Raw genomic sequence first — 14,898 nt, 5'->3', positions numbered from 1 at the left:
ACATCTTTAAGATAGCAAGAAATGAGAAAACTCACGGCAAGACATTAGGATATGTCACCCCAAACTTCACAAAGTAATTTGGGCAGTGACTCTGATGACTTTACTAAGACTACACAAGGTTTCATTTAAGCCTCAGGACTTCATAAAAAGAACTTTTGCCTTCATAATGACTAATCAAAGCCTAATTATTTTATGATGCAATCTTGCCTACTGTTGTTTCCCACATTTTTCCTAAAACATGTTTAAATCTGAGCAGAACTAGTTCAGCCAGTGAAATTCAATGGGCCCACTACAGTGGAACATCTTCAGCCATACAAAGGAAAGAAAACCAGCCATTAGGGCATTTGTGAGGAGGCAGGGGTCCAGGGCTTTCAATTCCCAGATGATTTGTAAAGTTTACCCAATGATCCATCTGGGAGAGCAGATCAACGACCACAATTTTGCACTTCTGCATGGCTGCCCTTGCCCAGTTGAGTGTCCCCTCCTGGAGCCACATCTTAAAAAGCTAGAGTGTATACCTGCACAGCATGAGGGCCAAATCCTGTCAAAATAAGGTAGAGAACATTGGAAAACTCCCAAGAGGTCAGAGGTGTGCAAATAGTAGTCCTGAGCCCAATGGAATATGGGTGGAAACTCATTCAGATGGGACAATGATCACACCTAGCAAGAGCAGGCTGCCAGCATGGAGCAAGCCGAAGTTACACCAGAATCTGGCAGTAGTTAAATGGGGTTTTGCGTATGACAGATTTGATTTAAAAGCCTAAATCCTTCTCAGGATCTACTTCAATGAAAACCATAGAAATGAGTGATAGAATAAGTGATCCACTCCCCACCACTCTCTTTAATTTTGTTAGGGAAAGGAACTACTTGCGGCCAAAGGAAAATAACGAGAGCATGCTGCCACTTGCCAGGCCCAGAAAACTGGGGAGTGCAGAGAAGGCTCCTCAGGGCTCCCAGCGCTTTCTGCTCCCTCCCACCCGCATGAGTGCATCTCCCCCTGCTGGCCAGCCCCACAGCCGGACGGGATTTAGCCACAGAATGTCCTGAGTTGGAAGGGATCCACAAGCATTACCGAGTCCAGTTCCCGGCCCTGCACAAGACCTCCCAAAAACCCAAACCCTACATCCGAGAGTGCTGCCCAAACACTCCCTGAGCTCCAGCTGGGCAGTATGCATGAGGAAACAGCAAATGCCACCCACCACAAATGGTGGGCTGGTCCTACAGACAAGGACGATTTATGGCTCAGTATGTCCCAAGCATTGTACAGCAGTGTGTGGCAGTGAGGACAGAAAAGAGACTATGTGACTACTGCCAGTTATTCTCACTCCTGTTACTATAAACACTGTCTTTTGCTTCCTGACTGTGCTACTAAATTGTCCGAGGCTTGCTGATGGCTTTTTAATGGTGTGCTGGATAACATGCTCCATTCCAGATGATCTCTAAGGTTGTGAGTTACGGGCCTCAGATGTCTACCTATGTCAAATCCGAAAATACGAGGCAAGTGCTATGAGAACACATATTTTAAAACTATTAGTAATGTTACAACATCAGTAACACCGAAAATGCTTATGCAACATTCTAGCCACGCCTGCTCTAAAAATCTCTGGCTACAGCTCTTAGGATGCTATTTACACCAATTTCAGTGTTTCCTTTTTATTTTCTTAGCACCAGGACCTTTGTAACTTAAGAACCCAGGTCTTCTGACCCAATTTCATCGCAGCTTACTAAGAAGTCAGAAATAAAGATTCCCTAGTACTATTTCATAAAACTCAAAATGTTGAGCTTGACTTCCTTATTAGCTGCGCTGCTGTTCTGCAGTGTCAAAAGGTGCAAAATGTAAGAGCCAGTTCCAGCAAGAGAGAAAGAAGGCAGTTCAAATAAACAGTCTTCTCAGAGGGAGAAGGAAGACACAATTAGCTCCGTCATGATTCTCAGTCACGGTTAAGTGTTACAGCCATACAAGGACTGCAGCGATGATATCTTAGCAATGAAATCACACCATTCCAAGTGCAGTAAAACAACTAACTAAGAGGTAATCTCTGAAGAAAAGGGTCAGAAAAAACTGCAGCCAGCATTCAGTCAGTGTACTGGGCATACAGATTCTTGCTTACACCACAATTAGCTCAGCCTCTTGACCGCCAGCCAGCCACACATAATGACCTGCGGCAGCAACCACTTCTGCTGCAGGTGGCTCAGAAGGAAATGGTTTCTTTTAACTACTGCTACCAAGAGCAAATGTAGGTAGCAGCAAAAAGTATAACTCTTCTCTTTTTCTTAAGCCTCAAACCCAAACGAAGTTCTGTCGTGCAACATCTGAAATATATGTATCACTGCCTGACTGATAAATAGTACTAAATCCAGCAACTGGGACACAAGAATACTGCAAATATCCACTGCATTACTGAACATTCACTAAAATGACTGCTCCTCTTCGGCTCTTCATATTGAATTCCTCATTGCTTCCTAATGGAAATAATGGATACACCTGTTAAAATTCAGCCTCTGCATTTTACAGTGCTGTTTCAGTGCTGGTTCTGGCCCATGTCTCTCCAAGGCAGACACAGCTCTGGGCCAAAAAGATGACTTCTAGCTCATCTTTTGTGACAGGAAGTCTGATTCTGCATCCGACTGTGGCCTGATCTCCTTTGTGATTTGCTTTCCTCTGTGTTCTGAATTCACTTGCTTTAAGTGCTTGTAGAAAGATCCACGTAGAGCATAAGGGCTTGAATAAACAAGAATGAGAATCCCACGAGCATCGCACACACGAACACATTAACTGATTGTGGAAACGGGGGTCTTGGATGGGAATGGATCAGCTTCATTGCAGCAAACACATGGGGATGTTAATGAAATGGAAAGAAGGGCTAAGGACTGCTCCTGCCCACGCTGCCTCCAAGTGCAGGTTCCTGGGCTTGTCCAACCAGCACACCTACATTTTGCTGCAACAGATGTTTCTACAACAAGGAACATTGGTTGAATGGTGTTTGCTGATCACAGACCATTTCCTGAGCAAATCTGTGTCTGGGAATAATCAATACGACCAGGCTGTTAATTCTGCATAGAAATCTGCACATTAAGGTAATGAAAGCAATGTCAGAGGATTAGTTAAAGAAAAAGAAAATAACGTTAAGATGCCTTTCTGACCAAGAGCTCTGTTGTTCCACTCCAAGGACAGATAAAAACAAAATGAACTCTACATCTCGTTAGAGAGAACACAGGAGAAAAAAAATAGGCAGAAGGTAGAAACACGTATGTGAGCAGCTAAGGGAGGCTGAAGTGGACAAAACCCTCCAAACAAGGAGGCCAGACCAGTGTGTTGGAGGACCAGACACCAGGAACCAGGACCCAATGCACCAATCCCAGTCTGAGTGCTTTGCTGCTCTGTTGATGTATTAGCTTCCAAAAGAAGATTGCTTCTTACCTTCGATCCACCACCGGAGGACCTTCTTAGTTTTAACTGGTATTTTCTGCCTGTTTGAAAAGGTATTCTTTCTAACCTATGAAATCAATACTAACAATGTATGCCAGAGCTCTGCCTGAGCAGACTTATTAAAAGAGGCCAAATGAAACTTCCCATGACCCAGTGCATTTCAGAGAAAGCATCAGGATCAGAGGGCTCAAATAGTTTATCTTGGCTATTGAATTTATTTTGGCTGTAATAAATATTTTGGCTTCCTTCCCTATCAGTTTGCCAATGAAAACACAGATCCAAGGTTTTCAGACTACAGCACTGGAGCAATTCTGAAAATGACAAAGTGAAACATACATCAGCCAATAAAGAGCTATTCATGATATAAATGCCCTCTTGTGCTGTTTTCTGCATACAGTAACTCAGCTTCTGAAAATACTGGACACATTCACCCTAACACTGATCTCAGAGACCCATTCTGCAGCAAGTAGCAATGATGCTTTCTTAACAAGCAACTCGTCTGATTTCTAGGCAGCCTATTATTCCTCTCTCACAGAGACATACTGCAACTCTGTTTTTGTAGGTGAGAATAAAATGAAGATAACCCATGAAGCTACCAAAACATCTGTTCACACTGCATGTGGTCATTTGGCATGAATAGGCGTCAGTGAGTTTCACCAAAGGTAACATCGTCATCTTTTTGACAGAAACTTTACCTCTCCCAGTTGATTTGGGGATTACATCCAATGCTGTTATTGCAACTCAATACTGCAATACTCCCTTGTCAAGGAATTTGCACGCCATTTCTCTCCACAGACAATTTAACCCCAATGTTGTGAGGCTGCTTTCAGGAACGCTCCTTTCAAATGTCTACTGGTGCAGCAATAAGAAGCTCTGCAAACTGCTCAAGCTTCAAACCCCAGTGATAATCTGAAAATGAAGCTAAGTCATTCTGACTGTGGATTGATATAGATTTTGCGCTTGGAACTGATTCGACAGTTCCAATAACACTCTATAAACTCACATTATTTAGCAACGCAGGCTTTTGTAGGTGAGAAGGAGAAAAAGGAATTTATATACAACTATTCTTGTCCTAAATTGAGATCTCCTTTATCAATTTCAGGATGGTCATATACGTAAAAGCAGGAAAACTACTGCCCCTCTTCAAAAACCAGAGAGAAATAAGAGTCAAGTACTCAATTCATATCATTTTTCTCTCAGTTAAAGATACTCCAACATTTAAGGCAAGGGATGAGCTGTTGTGGAGCTGTTCTGCTAAATGTCATATTTGCCAGCCTGGGATTTAGCTCACTGCTTCAATATACTACTTCAGTGACAGAGGTACCACCGACAGAAACGTGTTATTATGAGTCCCTCAAACCTGGAATCTAAGACCAGTTTTGTATTTTCAGACTATGGTGACTTCCCCTTTCTACTCTATGGGATGACTAGGTAGTCAAAGAAAAGGAAATGATATTCAGAGATGAGCAGAGACACAGATTTCTCTGGAAATAGCGTTCATAAACTGAACTGCTTTCTCATTATTCCCTTTCCCTTTACCTGGAATCTGATCTTTGTACATTGACTGACATTGAATCTGCAAAGACTGGAGCTCTTCTAAGATATGAAAAGCAAATGCATGAGAAGACAGTTCTGCCTGGGACACTTCTCAGTTCATTCTTGGTGTTCCACAGAAACTGGTGGTGCTACTCAGAACTTATATTCCTTATTTTAAAACAAAAGTTATTTAAGACAAACATAAGTTTGAATAAAAGTCACAGTCCACAAGAAATGCAATAACTGTTACTACAACAAACAGAATGTAGGTGTAGGCTGCTTCATTTTATGAAAACAAGTCATTTTAGTAGTACAATGGATGATTAACATATTAACAGCTAGTGGGGTTTTACCTGAAATAGGATTTTATACATTCTTTGCACTGGCTTCTTCAACATATCTATATGCTTCTTCAACAAAGAGTTAAAAATGAAGTCTGATTTTTCAGAAAGAACAGTTTGAAAGCATCCAAAGATTCAGAAAGGACAGAATGAATGGAGGCTTCTAGACCACTTCCTGATCAAATCAGTGACAATGAAGTACCTGAATTCCAGCTCTGTATTTCGATAAGAGATACTACATCTTCCAAACAAGGTAATGCTGCAACTGACATCACTTATTAAAAAAAACAATCGGAAAAGCAAAGGATTCAAGGCAGCCAGGCAGGGAAGAAGAAAAGTAAATCAGCCACCTGCAATCTCCTGCATCTCACAGATTAGTTTCAACATTAGTCTAACACTGATGCATCTGAGCTAAGAAACAAAAACTAACCTTCCTACAGTTAACTAAACACCAACCTTGGAGCAAAGAATCACAGTCATAGAGGTTGGAAGGTAACTCTGGAGATCATCCAGTCCGACCTCCAATACTTTCATTTTTTAACCATTCACAGTGAAGGTAAAATGTTGATAATAATTTTCTATCAGTTCACACTTCTATACATGAACCTCTTCTTTAGATCTGATTCATATGTACAACTGTTTTGACACACACAACAAGGTGTAAACTCATTTACATTCCATGAATGTTCTCCTTAAACATTCAGGCAGCTGAAGCGTTCAGTTAGTTTAAAAAAATGCCTCACTCTCCCCATCTTGTGGGCATAAATGAGCATTGCAGCATGTGCTTGGCTCGCCACGACGACCCTGATTCAGCAGAACGTTTAATCATACTTGCCTACAGCAATAATTCTTCTCAACACACACATAAACTTAAATCTCATTGACTAAATTACCTGTGGTAATGAGCTGTCCCTCCAAATGCTTACCAACAGCATCGCCGTGGTTCTATTTATTCGTTCATTTTCCAATAGTCACAGGGCGTACAGTCGCAATGCAAAAATGCACAACCTGAAGATAACGTAGCAAAAAAAAAAGGCACTTACCCACTGGTGATATCGTCAGTCCTGATATTCTTGCCCAGCACATCTCCATCACTCATGTAGCCAGTGGCATCCATGGTGATGCCTTCCAAATCTATTTCATCACTTCCTTTGTCTGAGATGTCCACATGGCAGACGCTGCTACCGCGGGATGCCAGCTGTCTGCGCAAAGGTGCTGAATACATGTAACGTCCTGATTCTGTGTTGATGAAGCGGCTGGCGTTCCCTCTGGGAGGATAGCCATTCCCCAAGGACGGAGCATCACCTGCCTGCAGGCGGGGGCTGGACTGCCCCAGTCTCCATGACAAAGGGGTGGGTCGTCCCGTCAAGCTGAGAATGCTGCGACCGCTGATCTCCGTGGTCACGTTGGTGTCAAATGTCGTTTCCAAGGTGCTATTTAAAAATAAAAGAAAAGCGTTGGATCAAAGGCGGACTGCTCTGTAGATCACGGGACTTCAGGTGATGTTACGTACAGACTGCAAGATCTATGCTCAGGTTGTTTACCGAGTCACAAAGGAGTAAAGCATTAACAGAATTCAATTGCTACAGAGCTTTGAGAGTTAGGCCCATCCCTCCAGCACCACTCTTAAACAGTGATAGTTTTGCACTCAGGCCACCTACTGTTCAAAATAGACAGTAGAAGACTTAGGAACTTTTAACGGATTATACACAGTATCCAAGTGTAATTTTCTCCACCTTCAATCACATATAACTCTATTATGCCGCATTTTGCCACTCTAAGCAAGGGAGTATGATATTAAGACAAGGAAAGGAACAACAAATCAAGAACTGTCTTTTGATACGTTTTCTTTTTCTGCCTGCATTTCTGAAAGACTCAGGAGATGAGAGCCGTACCTACACTAAAGAAAGGATTAAATGAGGAAGTAAGAAAAGCAATATTTTCCAAAGTATCTTTTATATATTCATGAACTGAATACATTTTTCAAAATATTGACAATATTTACACCAAGCTCTGGTTGTGAACCTATTTCCGGTCACAGCCTACAAATATTGTTTTTTACAAGCATCAGCTATATTAAGTCATATTTTGCATGTCTGAGAGTGTGAGTGTGTTGCATCCCTTTCTAGAATAATGCTAGTATGATCTGAATGCTTTTTTCCAGATCCATAGCTGCAACTTCTCTTACCCACGGGAATCCTTCTTTTCCTGCTCAGCTAACATAGCATAACTTCTCTTTTAAATTATTACTGCGGATCTTTTTAAAGATAGCAGCACTGTACTAATTCCAATACAGCATTGAGCATGCACTGCAACAACCTAAGAATCCTATAGTTACAGTAATTAAACCCTAATGAGCTGTCACATTAATTGAACTCTGAAAAGAAAAATACATGCATTGGTAATTTATCTTTGCAAGTTCTGGCTTAGTTTAGATACACAGCCTAAGCACAAAGCATGCATGCAATTAACTCATGCAGGGCAGGAGTCTGTAAGCACTGCACAGGACCCCTCACCTCATTAGGGGCCAACAGTTCACTATCCCAAGACTCCTGCTCAGCACTGAACAGATCTGAGTCACAGAATGTTCAAACATAGTAAGAGCACATTCTAAATATCGCTGGAGATTTCTAAAGGCTGCTAAAAAACAATAAAATTATATACGTGGATGACTAATACTGTCAGAAAAAAACTGTTTGTCCAAAGACTGGCCAGGAATTCAAGTTATGCACTTTTTCAAGTGGGTCAGGCACAGTTCACCTGCTTGTTTAAACAAAATATTACACACTGGGGGAGAGGGGTGTCATGCACTGAAGTTTTTTAAGGGGTAAGATGAAGAAACATCTTAAACGATAACCCATGTTCAAACACCACCTAATGCCTTCAACCAGTGCTGCTTATTCTCCAACTTTGTTTCTATATACAAACTGCCATCATCAGTCGCTCATCATAAAGCTCCATCAACACTGAACAGAAACCAAGATCTGTGCTTTATAGGTAAAATAAAAGAACGGTATCTTCACCTGTCAGCCTTAATCAATTTCCAAAGATGCTAGATCTAAGAGATGCAAAGTAAGACCACATCTTCAGTGTGGTCTTCACACTGTGACGTGCTTCACATCTTCTCACAAATAAAGTTATGTCATCACCTGTGAGTGACCTGGGTTCCCCGCAAGCTGGACATTGTTTCCTCCAAGTTCTGTCGAAGATCGGCAATGTTTTTCACAGTTCGTAATCGCCGAGTTTCTGGATCCTCTCCTACAGGAGTAACAAGCCATTGGAAAGGAGAGGGCAGGAAACAGCACAGAATTGAGTTGTTACCTTTGCCTGAATCTGTCTCAGAGACGTTTCTCTAATATTTACATACATACATACATAGAGTTTACATACATTAAAATCCCTCTAGTGTCTCAGTGTAAGTTATTTACTTGCCCTCAGCTGCCAATTGAGAAATGCCTTGGTTGCTAGTTCAGATGAGTTGTATATAATTAAATCTTCTAATAGGTTGAAGAGAAGTGATCACTGACTTCCAGTAATGCTAACAGATTTTTGTAAGCTCCACATTGAAGCAGAGCACCTCCAAAAAGCCATCACAGAACTTGCTGGGCACAGAAGGGAATGATATCATTCTAAAGGGTTTATAGCTCATGACTACAGAAATTACTACTGCAGATTCAGAACTGCACACTTCATATTAACCTTTTCTGCACAAGTCATGAATTTTTAAGCTGTGAGGATAGTGGTCATCCATACAACAGCTGGTTTATATGGCCATCTGCATATTATACAAATCAGAAGCAACAAGGAGCAGACCAAATAGCCTTTTACTTCATCACTGGCATTTCCCACATTCTTTGCCTTAAACTTCATGTTGCTGAAGGATGCCAGATTGGTGGCACAGACAGACCAAGTGACAGACTCTTACTTGCAAAGCAGCAGCAGCACAAAGCACTTAACAGAAGAGCTGAAGCCCTAACTACAAGGAACTATCTAGGGAGGGGAAGATAGATTTTTATTCTTATATCATCATTAGCCCTTCTGAAATAAACAGTGATGACTCAGTTAGTGTCCATGTTAGCAATGTTTTATAGGTTCCCAGTCCCTAGGAAATAACTTAACAATAAATTTCACTTAGGCCCAAGATCAAATAATTATGATCAGGCTGAACTGGAAATAGCCATCTAACATGAGGGATTCCTTTAGCCACTGGGTCCCTGGGACAGAAAACAAATTATTGCTGTAAAGAACATAAAATATTTATAGGCCTTCAGTCTAACAAAGGTCAGAGTGCTCTTTTACAGATCATTTCTCTCAAAGAGATGAAGGCAAACAGTAAGTAACTTCGTAACTGAACATACACAAGATTTACTGCATGGAAATTAATTTCTATTGCTATCACTTATCTAAATTACAATACAATACAATTTTTTTAACTTAAATTACGTTCAGTTACTTCAAATGTAGAGAGACATCGGATAGTGTCACTAAAAATTATTGAATTAGTGGCTCTTTGTGAGCAGGTGATTCCATTAAATCACACAGCTTCCTGTTTTCCCTACCTGCACTCTTTTGTTTCAGATATGCTTTATACCAAAGCTCCAATAGCTGCTACAGAGGGAAAGAAGAAATCTGTTACTTATTCCTTCTGATTTATTTGGATCAACGGACCGCTTTGCTCCGCTTGTTCATTTTCCCTTAAGACTCCTTTATTGACTGCTGCTGTCTGTGGAGTTTGGCTACACACAGCTGGGTTTTGCATCTCGATTCCTTGAGGCTGTCGTGTCATCCTGCATCCTTGGATCCCAACAAATACTCTACCTGAATAATAGTTGGTGTTTATACAACCTCTGTCATTGAAGACTAAGGACCTTCTGTGATCTATCAATTCTTCCCAGTTCATAGGAAGACATCTAGGCCAGGGCAGGCTACCCAGCAATTAGGAGGTAATGCTGAAAAGGCCTATGAAGCTGTACATCTTGTGTTTCATACTTTGAACTCACTCACTCATCTAAGTATGAACCCAAAAATTTTATCAAGAATTTTATCAAATTTTATCAAAATGGCACAAGGCCATTTGACTTTTTATTTTTTAACCAATGTATAAAGCACATTTTTACACAATTTATACACGTTTACACACATCCATTTATGCACCTCTACAGCCCTTTTCCTTACCAATGATGCTGCTTGGCTTTGCCATCAGTGTGTGCATACACAAATGTGGCACTGACAGAAAATATAATGCAAAATGAAATCAATCCAGGTGTGAAAATTATAGCTGTATGACTTTCCGGGCAGGATAATCAGTCTCAAAACTCACACTAATGTGGAGGAGACCAAAATTAACTCAATAAAAAAGCCTAGGATATTCTATGACTAATGAGATAAACTGTAATAGTATCCAATAAAGAGCATCACAGGCATTGCTAAAATCATAATGGAAAGAGGAGACTTGACAGTGGCTTAAGTGTACATTTTAGACCCTAAATAGAATATGGTTATCAGAAACTGCTTAGGTACCATAGGAAAGCTAAAAAATGATTGCTAATGATCAAATAAGAATCCAAGAAAAAAGTACAAATCACTTTCTAACTTCACTTGCTAGTATTCTCATCAGTTTCACATCAGCTCCAGTTTGTGCACGCTAGACACAGTAAGCTGAAACTGGATTTTGGTCTCTTCTTGGTGAAAAAAACCCACTTCTCTTTCGCAAGCAAAGAAGCAAGAAAAGCAGTTTCCTTTACATATATATACGTATGGGAATACTTAGGATCTTCACTACATATTAGCCCTGAAAAGTGTTGCACATATCCCAGAAGACAATATGCACCCAGAACACCTAATGGTTTCAAGAAATGGTTTCAAGTGGTTTCACCACTGCATACAACTTGAGTATCTATTACTCATGTTATTGACACCCAGCTTCCATTGCCTAACAGTTAAAAAATACCATTACTAATAGGAAATAAAATATTAGAAATTAAAGCAAATTAAATTCTCCCTACAGCAGAGCTCCTGACTTCAAATTTGCTTTAGTCCATTCTCATTTAATTGCAACATGGTAAGTCATCCTGCAAGACATACCTGAGAGGTCTTCGAGAGCAGGCTGTCCAGTTTTGACATAGAGAGTAGGATCCATGCTGACCCCTCCTGTGCTGGCCTCAGCTGTTACATTTCCTTCATTCTCTGTCTGGGATCTGTAAGACAAAGCAAAATAGTGATGTGCAGACAGCCTCCATCAAAATTAGCTCACAGAGAACAACTAGACAACTGCACCTGCCATCAGCCCCTCCAGAATAGACCAGCAGACTGATTTTACATAATTCATTAGTCCCATTTTGAACTATGTCTTAGAAATGGAAGCAAGCACTCAGCTGTGAAAAATAAAAAATTCATGGCCAAACATAGGCTTCTTAGCTCTTCAAATGGGGTCCTAAGAAACTTGTGTTTCCAGTTCATTTCAATTATCAATATCATCATTTGTTGTGATTAATCAGACCTTCTCTAATAGTTTGCTTTACATAAATATAAAGCAGGTAGTGTGTGATGGCATCTTACACTCCTGCTGGTTATTCTTCCGTAACCAGCAATGACACTCATTTTTATTTTAAAATAAATGACTGGATAACACCAATTTGCTACCTGACACGATGGCTGCCATGTAAAAGGGACGTGATGAGAATGTACTGTCAGATGTCAGTAGTGTATCTTGGATTACTTCATTTTACTGCCTGTGCTGTGTTTTGCTCTAAGAGCCACATCAACAAGCAGCTGTAAGTTCTCTTGTCAAAAGAAGTGCTGTACAAGAGCAAAAGCATAGCGAGCAATTACTACTGTAGTGTCCTTAATTTCACTTGGCCTTATATGAAACGTAGAACAACTTCTCCAGAGATTAAAACCACAACGTGTTAACAGTGACACTTTAGACACATTCCCCTTCCCTACAGTTTGTGTTTGAGCTGCAGATCCACATTAAGGAATCTGCTATAGCTGTGAATAACAAGATGAGAAAGTTAGATATCATTATGGATTTAAGCTACTATAGCAATTTTCACCTCTAAATAGATTTCAAAAAATTGGCATTAGTAGATCCCACCACACGTCAAAGATGTGACAGTAATGGTGATGTATGTAGATGAAAGTGAGAACAAGAGAAATACAGAACATGTAATATAAATACAAATATTAGGCTTTTCCAACTTATTCATTTTCACTTGACTGCATACCAGAATGACATCTGGCACCTTACTCCATAGACACAGAGATAACACTCTAGGGATCAGCAGACTCAAGGGTCACTCTTCTCCTGCCTGCCTACATAGGTCTGAGCAATTCTTTTGCATCTCTCTCCTTCATTTTGATTTCATTTAAAAATTTGATTTTGCTTGCAAAAAAAACCCACCAACAACACAAAAACAACACGGCCAACCATTCTTACACTACACCTACCAAGGGCAAAAAACCATACCGTTCAACTGAAAAATTACAGCGGAGAGTGACAAAGGTGGACAAAACGGTGTGAATAACATCTACAAGCAGCACGAGCAGCAACTAAACAGGCCAGAAAAGACACACTGTGAGGTAGGAGAGATATGAGAGACGTCTATAAAAGCACGAGCAGCAAAAAGATAACAAAGACAGAACAACTGCTTGAAAAAACTAAGGAGCATGAAAGAAAATCATGATGTGGCTGTCAAAGCCAGAAACTTTGCCATTAGACTCAGGAATTTCTTCTGTCGTTGTCAGGTTTGGCAGCACATCATCAGAAAGCTTCTTTAGTCATTTCCTTCTCGTTACTCTTCCCTATGTTTCCTCTACTGCCACTGTCACACACAAGACGCTGGCCTGGAGGTTAGCTGTCCTCACAGACAGCTGATCTTATGAATATCTAGTTCTGGGGTAATGCAAGCATAGAAGAGAAGACCTTGTGCTCGGCCTTGCCTATACTAATCGACTTCTATTTTTCAATTTGTTCTAATTCGCCACCATCATTAGCTACACTTACAAGCTATGATGTGTAAAATAAACCTAATGCACATGGTCCAAGGGCAGCAGTGGGACAAGGCGTTAGCATTCGGATATTAACTATTAGAAGTGTCAGGTACAACTATCCCAGCTCCTATCTATCAGAATTTCTTACACACTTGAGAACCATAGGACATCCCAAGTTGGAAGGGACTCATAAAGATCACTGAGTCCACCTCCAACTTTGGTCTGACTGCCTTTCACAACAGTTTCTGGGTAAATACATAAATGTGTTATTCCAACGGCATCCATGGCATTGCCTCACTCCCCCAGTAAAGCGTCTCCAATGAATGCTCCTACCCAGAGGCCATGTTCCAAAGGGATGATCCCAGCAGTTAATTACCTGTACATGAACGGAGCTACTGTGGCCGTGTTCGGGTGGCTGTATTGCTGCTGGGGCTGAGGTAGCTGAACACTGACGGTGTTGCTTCCCGTGCTGTGTGTGGTGGCCGGCCCGCTGACAGACTGGCTGCTGTTGCTGCTGTTGAGGCCTCCGATGCCTTTTCCTTCAGAAGAGGCTAAGCTTGAAGAGGAACTGGAATTCCTGCTGTCTAGCTGAGACTTCTGATGCGAGAGTCCCGAGCCAGGTTTCCCACTGCGGCTCCTCTCACTTTCTTTTGTAGAAACTGGGGCACTTGAGGATTTCCCTGCAGTGTTTTTCATTCCTGGTTTTGGTATTCCACTGTGCAAAGGGGCCGAGGCCTCCTTCTTGGCACTGTTCAGCTTTCCTCCTTTTGGAATAAAGCTTGCAATCTTTGAGGACTTTTTTGGCATCTCTGCTGTTGCTAGCACTGTCTGCTCTTCTTTTGGTTCCTCTTTCACACCCAGCTTTTCGGTCATAGATGTTCTTTTTCCCGTGTCTTTACTTTTATCCTTTTCTTTCTCCTTCTGTTTCTCTTTCTCCTTCTCATTACCCTTGGGAGAACTTTTCTTGTTAGTCAGCGCCCGGCTGAAAGTCCTTTGTGCGATTCCCTTGAGTGCAATTTTGGGGCTACTGGACATTGATCCTGGATTGCTCACATTCTGATTTGTGGCATCGATTTCTTCGCTCTCCTCAAAGCTGGGAAGTGTCTCTAGCTTTTCACAACTGCTGTCACGAGATGTGGAACACTCCAGCGTCGTCCCCCCTGCTTTGGAGCCTCCTTTGCTGTTGAAGAGTTTCAACTTTTCCAGCATGGATTTTTGGCCATTGGGAGTTGTTTTGACGACTTCTGAGGGTGGTTTTGGAGGCTCTGGTACGGGCTGCTTTACGGATAGCATGGAAGACGTCGCTGTGTGCTTAGCACTGAGGGACTTGCTGCGCCAAGGCTTAATAGCAGAGCTGGGCTGAGGGATGGCCGAGGAGTTACTGCAACCAGTAGTACCGCTGCAGCTTTGAACTGAGGATGATACATTTTCATTCATTCCTGTGGGCTGGAAGGCTGTACTGTCTGCAGGCTCTGGAAAAAAGTTAAATTAAAATTTTAAAGAAGAGACACCAAACACAGTGGCATCTGATATTATAGCTGGCTTGGGATTCTTTTTGTAATGAAACAGCAGGAGCTTTACAGTAGTAACCCTGAAAAG

The 14,898-nt window shown here is 41.3% G+C and overlaps 1 protein-coding gene across 5 annotated transcripts in view; it reads right to left on the bottom strand.

The window, feature by feature from the left end:
- Positions 1-14,898, bottom strand: part of NAV2 (neuron navigator 2) — a 189,774-nt gene that overhangs the window by 86,068 nt on the left and 88,808 nt on the right. For all 5 annotated transcript variants that reach the window (XM_052695681.1, XM_052695682.1, XM_052695683.1 and 2 more), the window contains 4 exons: positions 13,676-14,771; positions 11,392-11,504; positions 8,457-8,565; positions 6,351-6,740 (listed from right to left, as the gene is read on the bottom strand). In XM_052695681.1, coding sequence (XP_052551641.1) covers positions 6,351-6,740; positions 8,457-8,565; positions 11,392-11,504; positions 13,676-14,771 — 1,708 coding nt within the window. The remainder of the gene's footprint in view (positions 1-6,350; positions 6,741-8,456; positions 8,566-11,391; positions 11,505-13,675; positions 14,772-14,898) is intronic.

This window comes from Tympanuchus pallidicinctus, unplaced genomic scaffold (assembly GCF_026119805.1).
Source record: "Tympanuchus pallidicinctus isolate F22 unplaced genomic scaffold, pur_lepc_1.0 scaffold3, whole genome shotgun sequence".
In the NCBI taxonomy this organism is placed as follows: domain Eukaryota; kingdom Metazoa; phylum Chordata; class Aves; order Galliformes; family Phasianidae; genus Tympanuchus; species Tympanuchus pallidicinctus.
The sequence above is the reverse complement of the archived record's forward strand: the minus strand, read 5'-3'. Positions and strand labels throughout refer to the sequence as shown.